The 8903-nt window shown below is 39.2% G+C and overlaps 1 protein-coding gene across 1 annotated transcript; it reads left to right on the top strand.

The window, feature by feature from the left end:
• Positions 1–506: 506 nt before the first annotated feature.
• Positions 507–8285, top strand: EPDR1 (ependymin related 1). Its single transcript, XM_009273494.1, has 4 exons — positions 507–591; positions 1554–1560; positions 2523–2731; positions 5623–8285. Exons 1-4 carry the CDS (start codon positions 507–509, stop codon positions 5811–5813), a joined length of 492 nt encoding a protein of 163 aa, XP_009271769.1. The 3' UTR covers positions 5814–8285.
• Positions 8286–8903: the final 618 nt, after the last annotated feature.

Raw genomic sequence — 8903 nt, 5'->3', positions numbered from 1 at the left:
ATAAAATTTCTGTGTGAAATAAGTTTTAAGTAAGGATTTAAAATAAAAAAGAAATGTAATTGTTTAAATTTTATTCCCATATCTCAAACACGTTGATAGACTCATCTGTAAGGCATTCCCCTTCCCACTTTTATGGGAGCTGCTGGGCAGCCGGCTGAACAGTAGTTGAGTCATTAGAGTCTGGTTGCAAACACATAAATAAGTGTATTTTAGTGTTCTTGTGAGTATGTTCTCTGGACTGAGCGTGATATAAAAGTTACGTATGTCCTTATGTGGTCATAGGCTTGGGTTTACGTAAGGAACCAGTTTATATATACTGAATTCTTCAGTAGTGTAGCATGACTGGAGACATTGCCTTTGACTAAGAAAATGGCAGGTGAGTTTAGGTTGCTACGAGTCATCACAGAAGCAGGAATATTTTAAGATATGGGCAAGAGAACGATTTACCATGGGGAAGCCAATATATAATCTTGCAGCTTGTCAGCCTCTCAGTGTGAGTCTCGTTAATGTGTGAGAAGTTCCCGGTGACTGACTTCCTCATGGAAAGTGGGATATGCTACCTCCCGTGTTGCGCAAGGTCGTGCGTGAGAGGTATGCCCCAGCTCACTTCGTGTCAGCCTCCTTGTCCCCTTTTACATTCTTTGTCACCGTTCAGTTTGGCTAATGCCTTTTAGCCTGCCTACATTTCCACACACACGGGATAAGTGATCCTCTCAAGAAGTGATGGGAATGTTGCTCTGATGCTTTTTACCATGATTAGACGCTTCTCATAGTGCAACCTTTAAATGCCTCTGTGTCAGTGGTGGGTGAAGCGATTCCTGTCTGATGCAATTGTATAGTGCAACAATTAAAACTGTAAATTGTTTTGTTGTCAGCCCTATTTTATGTAAACTCCACATCCTCCCCAAAAGAATGTGAAGACTGCAAAGAGAAACATGCAGGAGTTGGGAGATACCAAGAGAAGGTCCCCTCTTGCTTTTGTGCATCATCTCTTCAATTACATGGATTGTGCCCTGTTTTCCACCAGCTTCCCGTCCTGCCGACGGTATGGGATGAATACTGTTAGGGGCTAGCATCAGGGTTGTGAAGTGGAAGACGCCACTGTCCAAAGGACACCCAAGCCATTTTTATTTTTGCAGGAAATGGAGGCAGCATCATGAATGAAGCAAGGAAGTACAGATGGAAAGAGACACTATTACACATCAGCAAGATGAAGCTGTTTGAGGGAATTAATACCATCCCTTCCTTTTCTCTAGAGTCACTGCATAACAGTAGACTGTAGCTAAATACTTGAGCTGAAATATTCACAGGAAGCCTCTAATAATGAGTGCACAGTTTTGGGGGATTTAGAGAGTGACTCCTGGCTCTCCTTTGCAAAAGGTGCAGAGCACACATGAGGATGCTTTGATTTGTGCTTTGAACAACTCATCACCTGATTGATAATGCTAAGTACCCTGGAAAAGTTAGGCCTCTGGTGTTTCTGGTTACGTATTCAAAATCAGATGATACTTCTGATAATTTTAATTTCAGTTTCTCTCTGTTTCTGTCCCCAGCTACAAGGTAAGGATCATACCACCTCCTTTTTATAGGTATAGAAACAAAGTCACAGCGTTTGTGGTAGACCCAACTACTATAACTAGTAACTAGATGAAAATGTCCATGAAGAGGTTTATCATCTATCCTTAGAGTAGGGCTTGGTCACTTCATACTCTATAGAAGATTTTTTTTAAGTCCTTATTAATTATCCATTTTGTTGACCTCACCTTCTGGCCTCTCAAGCTCATTGATCTCCACACCCCTCCTTATCTCTACCTTACTATTTTGCTCCTCTGCTTTCTCCTTTCACTACTTCCTTGAGTCTGGTGGCTTCCAGAGAGAAACTTTGCCATTAGGAGGGAGAGCCTCTCAGTTCTGCACTTCGGACCATGTACTTCCCCCTTCAGCGGCATGTTCCACTAAGCCTCATGGGTTTCCATGGAGGACCACCTGTGAGGGTGGCAGATACCACATCTGACCAGCACAGAGAAAGGCTCTACCATGTTCATGGGGAATTGAATCTATCCAGCCTATGCAAGCAGATTTTTTCAAAGGCTTATAACTTAGCCAAATCTGGGCACCTTTTAATAAAAACTTTTCCCCTGCCAAATTTGAAGTCCTTTCTCCAAAACATGGAGGCACGAGAACTTTTTAATAAAACAGTTATTAAAAAACAAAACAAAACTAGGAATAATAACATGTTTTTCTCTCAGTTGTTCTCAGAAAAGTTGTTCTGTTGTTCTCAGAAATGGCTGAACCAGTTCAGCCTGATTTATTTATTTTGGAAAGAGTCAACTGAGACAAACTTTCAGCATGGGAAATTTCAGCCCAACTGGTTAGCCTTTCTCAAAGTTTGGCAAAGTTTAATGCAAGTGAAAATGGGCTTATACTGAGAAGTCAAAGGCAAGCTTACTTATCAGCAATGCTCCTTGCTTAGTATAGAAAAAGACTATATATATTAACTGGTTTTTTTTTTAATGTTTCAGATTCTTTGAGTATATATTGCTCTATAAAGATGCAGTGATGTTTCAGATTGAGCAAGTTACAAAGCTTTGCTCGAAGATTGCTCTGACAGAGCCATGGGATCCATATGATATTCCTGCCAATTCAACTTATGAAGATCAGTACTACATTGGGGGACCTGGAGACAAAATTATGGTACAGGAATGGTCTGACAGAAAACCAGCCAGGAAATGTATGTGCATGCTTTTGTTTCATCTTAATAATAATCATTGTCTCTGCTACCCAGGGAAAAATAAAATTATTCATGTTTCACCCCAGCTTTCCATATTTCTATAAAGTTTGCTGGAAGAAATAATAAATATACCCTGTGCACAGCATATCATTTTATTATCAATGCATTTTATTAAGAAAATGTTTCATATCTCAGCAGGATCAAGTATGTCCAAGGGACTTGACTGTATTTTAGTTTGTATCATACAGATTTTGGCATGGAAGAGCATCATTTTGCATTTGAATCCAGCAGCCTGTATCCAAACTTTATCTAGAGAAGAACTGGTAATATAATTAGGGGCACACTCAAACTAGAGTGTGTATAATAGAAACAAAGCAGGTGTCAGTGTGTGTCTACACACTACTATCAAATGTTATCATAGAATACATCCAATACATGGTTCTGCAGCAATGGACATCCTTAATATGCACATAAGTTTTGTTATCCGCTACACTAGTAAGAAACATCTGCTTGCAAGGCTTAGTTCTGCACTTGGCAGCTGAACACCTGCATCATAAATGAAAGTAGGCTGAATTTTCCAAGGTACAGTATGTTAGGTTTTGGATACATAGCAATTTATTAGCACATTGGCTTCAATTTCATCTATGGTTTACTGATGACCCAGACAACTATAAAAATAATTTTTAAACCCCCATGAAATTTATGGCATTATTCAGCTAATGCAATACTTATGGTTATAGGCACCTAATATATAGGCTGGTTATGAACCTGAGCATTTAGCCAGGGGAAAATATTTCTTTCTTGAATAAAAGTAGAAAGAATGAAGTAAAAAATGAAGGATAAGATCGTTAGACCTCTGTAACTAGGTCGATATATCCTCTGGTATTCTACAAGAGGCAAGTTATCACTTACTCCAAGGATTTTATTTTTCAGATCTGGTATTTTTGGGACTTTTGTGGAACTTAATATCCAGATACATTCAGTTAATGATGTGTGATTTTTATCCTGTAGTATTTTGTATCTCCAGTGCTTTTCTGTATGATCATTCATAAAAATAATGTCTTAAAGTTGTCTACCCATCCAACTTTCAGCTAATTGGCTTGGATTCTAGAAATTGTATTTCTGTAAAATTATAAAGGTTTCAGTGGAGATACAGGCTACCTTGGTAGCATCATATTTTACCTTAATTTTTTAATCAAAATTCTGATAGAAGACTTGTTGAGGAAAAGAAGCCTCCGTTTCTGGATGCTCAAAACCAAACTCATTGAGGTCAGAATGTTTTTGGTGTATTAGGATGCCCTGGAGAGGTATGTTCAAATATTGCTCAGCTTGCCACCCTTTCTTTAGATAGTGTATGTGTGTTTCATGTCACAGCTTATCTATTTCTGATAATGTGATTGTGGTACAGTGTATGACACAATACTGGAAGGACAGACAATAAGTATGTTTGATTGCTGCTGAGTAAGAGAAAATAAGCCTCCTTGGGACTGGAAAAATTTGTTACAGGCATCCCTCAGAGGAACTGATTTATGATCGCAGTAGGTAATTTTGTATTTTAACCTCATGAGTTTCTGCTATCAAGAGATCTGAAATACACAAAACAACTGGATGAAGTGGTGTACAATGGAAGGGGTAAAGAAAGATCACAGAAGAGGTGCATGGGGTTAATAAAAGAGATTTAGAAGTGAGGGGTATTCAAAGGAAAACACCTCGATGGTATTGACTACAGAAATAGCATAGTGGTGAAAGCAGAGGTGATGGCACAGGATGAGGGAGGAAGAGAGTGAGGGAACACCTTTGAGATAAGCACGACGTGGAATTAAACTGAAGTTGAAAAAAGGGACGGACTTGCTACATCACATACGTGGAGGAGATCAGCATTGAGTGTACTCCTGAAATAATTAATGAACCAGTAGAAATGTCTGAGAGGAATAGGAATTAAAAAAATTAAAACATGATGATGATATGAATAGATGATGGTAAACAGAAGGGATGAGTTAAAAGAAGAGATGGAGCACTGGAGTTGTATTTGGAAATGTTCCTCTTCTAATGAGACAAACCCTCTGTGCTTGAGACAGTAAAATGGAGAAAGATGAAGCAAGGTCGTGTTAATTTGGATTAAAGATGTGGTGAGTATCATCAGTGTAACAATGACAGTTAAGATTATAGAGGACCAAAAGCTGTGGAAGCAAAATGCTATGGCTGTCAGTTCTGGTGCAGAGGAGTCCCCAGCACAGCAGAGGACAAGAGCTTCCTTGGGTAGGTGAGTGCAGAACTTCCTGTGCACAGGAAGGAATCGGATGTCCCGCGTAGTTGGGGGGACTAAGTGTTTTAGAGTGTCAAAGGCTGTGTTGAGGGCCAGCATTGTGAAATGGACCACAGGTTTCCAGTAATCACATCTTTCAATTTGTCAAGAACAGAGTGTAAGGTAAAATGTCCCCATGCTACCCAAGCTGATGGCACCAAAATTTGCCTTCTGGGAAAACAGAGCATTTCATTGCTTTACTGGTAACGTGAATAAGTGCTGACACGAAAGTGGCATGAGAGATGAGAGAAATCTGACTTATGCAGAACACAACTAAATTTGGGACTAAGCAGAAGAGATGGTCCTTCAGTAGAGCTATACTTGAAAGGTGACATACCAATGCCATGACGGTATCATGATCTGAAATGTGCTTGACACCAATGTGTTCAGGTTTAAGATCACTGTGGTGTCCAAATTATACCAGTTTTGTGGCCTTTCTTGGTGTTGCCATGCGTATGGACAGAACTATAGGCAGTTCCAGCCTATAGGCTTTGCCTGAGGAATGGCCATTTTTTTGACTGACATCATCGTGACACATTCATTCATTCTTGTCATCTAAAGTAGTCACATTTCTGCTTGGTTACAGTGGAATCCTGGGTCGGTGTTTACACAGTCAAAGACTGTTACCCAGTACAGGAAACCTATACGAAGAACAACAGCGTGACAACCTCCACTCGCTTTTTTGATCTACAGCTGGGCATTGCCGACCCCTCGGTGTTTACCCCACCCAGCACCTGCCAGACAGCCCAGCCGAGGAAGATGAAAGATGAATGCTGATTATGGACACTGGCTGCCCTGGGCAAACAAATATTAGCCAAGAGGATGGTTATTAATAGTCAGCTGCTGACGTCTAACCTGATTTTTCAAGCTTATTGTTGCTCTTTTGGGAATTGTAAGTTTTCACTTGAAAGAGAACATAAACATTTAACTGAGTAAAATACGTAACACAAAAGATCTCTTTCATCACATTAATCTAGTCAGTGATGCACTTGCAATATTATATAGTTACCACTAAGATAATATTTATAGATACTATTTATTTAACCTGTGGCTGATTTTCCTTTTGCAAAGGTTTCATTATTTATTTTTTCAAGAAGACAAAGCATAAGCAGACTGCAATAATGGTTACATCTAGAAGGAAAAGCTAGATTTTGTTGTTGTTATTACTTCTGGGGACTTGAGGGAAGGGGAAATATGTCCTGGGTAAGACCTCATCCCTAACTGAAAAATACCCTGTTTTAAACTATGTACCTCAAAAGTATGGCGATGCGTTCTCTTGGTTTTGTTTTGCTTTGTGGGTTTTTTTTTTTTTTCTTTCTGCCCTTCAGGAAGCTGGTAGTCTAATGTTTGAGCTGATTTTTTTCTTTCTGAACAGAAACTGGAGTAGCTCTATTCATGTAATGCTAGCTGACATGCAAAAAATACTTTTCTGTCTCTTGGGAGAATGGCGTGAAAGGAAGGGAAGGAGGGAGAGGGACACCCCCAAAAAAGTAAGCCAAAGTTTTCTTGCATTTACTACACTTTTGATGAAGTGTTCCAGTAGGGTGCAATGAGACATTTTTCAGTCATATTTTACTTTAGCACCCACTTTTCAAGGCAATACTAGTTTTAACCTATGCAAAGAGATTAAGAGGTACTGCACTTTAAACGGCTTTAATATTTTGTAACTATTTTCAAAAGTCTTTACTCAAAGAGTATGGAAACACCTTTATAATTCCAGGTAGAAGTGAAAAAAAGCCGTTCTTAGTGTGTAATTAGTAAAGGCTAAATCAGTGTTCACACAGTGCCTGGTGATCCGGATGGAGTGAAAGAGAGAGCTGTGTGACCGATGTGGGGAGGTGGAAGGAGGAATGGGAGGGAGAGGGAGAGGTTTTAGATGTCTTCTGTCTGGTGTGACTACAAGGCCCTGCAATCTAAGCAGAAATTACAATCTTGCTTTCTTTTGCACCCACTCCATTGGTGCCTGCCATATTTGCTGTTCAGCCAGCACTTCAAGCCTTATCATCTCCTCATCCTTTTCTGGTGGCCAGAGTGAAAGTTTCCTTGAGGCAAATAAATAACTAACCAAGACAAGCATGGGAAGTGCGCATATTTTGCTTTAGAAAATTCAAACCAAATCTTCATGCACCTTCGGGCCCTCAGAAGTGTGGAATGGTGATGTGTTTTGCACTTTTACCACATGAAATTAATTGGTTTATTCTGTAAGTCTAGGCATGCATTTTATTTATTATTTGCAAATATGTTTAAAGCCAGATTCTTGTCCTCTTACATGTGTTAGGTAGTAGTTTCCTCCAGAAGTTGTGTGGCTGAAAACAGTGCAACACAGGGAATTTTGGTGTGGTTTTGGGCGGAGTTATCAAGTTCTGTTGCTTCCTCAGTGGCTGCTGGACTCTTTCCCCATAAACATAGGGTTTTTTTCAGGACAACTTTCAGTGAAGAGAAATGATCCAATTTGACACTGATAGGAAGTCCTGCATAAATAGGATACATCATTTTCTGGCCAGTAGTACCATATCTGACAGAAAACTGAAAGCGTGCACCATTTCTGGAGGAGAGATGCTGGGCAGACTTTTAGTGCTTTGTATGCTCATAACTTTTTGTACGTAAGCAAGTGGTACAGTGGTTATTTTGCTTTCACAGTGGTGATCAGAATGGCATTTTACTTTGCCTTGTGCCTAATGAAAGCATACACACATAGCTGCTAAAATTTAGGTAGTTCATTAAAAATTTTCTTTCGGACATGACGATTTCACTGAAACATGCTGGTAGAAAGAAGGATTGGGTTTCCTTAAATTTAGAGTGCATTTAGTCTGTACTTGCCTTCTGTATTTTTTTGTGACAACCTAAATGCTGAATGCATATTGTTCTCATTAGGGCAATGATTAACATGCATTTCTTAATGTGTGTCTTGTTAGAATCTGGAAAATATAATAAATCTGGCTAGCAAACATGAAGCTGTGGTACTGTGTCATTTGGGATGACTTTGTTGTGGTAGAGCAGATAGCTGAGTAATCAGGGTGTTTGTATTATGTTTTGCTGACAGTGATATCATTTCTAGCAATAACATTAAATGTTCCTTTAAATATGAACTTGAAAAAGTCTGGTACACAGAAGTGCTTTAAAAATGTTGCCGTGACATACAGGGCAATTTTATATGGCTAAATATGTACCTCTAAAACAATGCTGTTGTCTTCATATTTATGCTCTGCAAATTCAATAAAGAGAGTTGTCAAAGAGATGTCAAACAACAAATTTTTGGATTACGTGTTTTAAATTAGCCACGAACCAACTATGAAGCACAAAATGGTATGCCTGGTTTGTTTTCGTTATCATTTGCTGTGGTTTGTTATCATGTGCCACAAGAGACATTTTGTCTTTATGCAACTATGCCAATGACTCAGTAAGAATGAGCATAAAAGGACTTTAAAGTAGCCATATAGTGTGCTGCCACATAAAGGAAATATGGGGCTTTCATATGTCTGATGGTCTGGGGAATTTGTTTGAAAAATTAATAATAAATTGGTATGTACATGAGTTGCATTGTATTCTACTGGGTAACAGTGACAGTACCTCGGAGCTGGATATCCTGTGAGACAAAGCTGGTTTTGTGAGATTTCCAGTGCTCCTGGGTTTCGGCTGGGCCAGAAATAGTGCAAACATAGATCTGCCTGCCATATTTTTGTATTTCTGCTTGGAGGCTTTGCTGAAAGCAGGATGTGTAGAAACACAACATTGTTTTATTTAAAGTTAACCAAACATTCCTGAACCTCAAAACAGGTTTAGTTTGAGTTTGGGGAGGAGATCTGGGCATTTGGTTCAGTTCCTATTTTAACAGTTTGCTTAACTCTAGTATTAGGGCCAGATTTT

This window comes from Aptenodytes forsteri, unplaced genomic scaffold (genome assembly GCF_000699145.1).
Source record: "Aptenodytes forsteri isolate BGI_AS27 unplaced genomic scaffold, ASM69914v1 Scaffold270, whole genome shotgun sequence".
Taxonomy (NCBI): domain Eukaryota; kingdom Metazoa; phylum Chordata; class Aves; order Sphenisciformes; family Spheniscidae; genus Aptenodytes; species Aptenodytes forsteri.
This window is presented reverse-complemented; position numbering and strand designations above follow the sequence as displayed.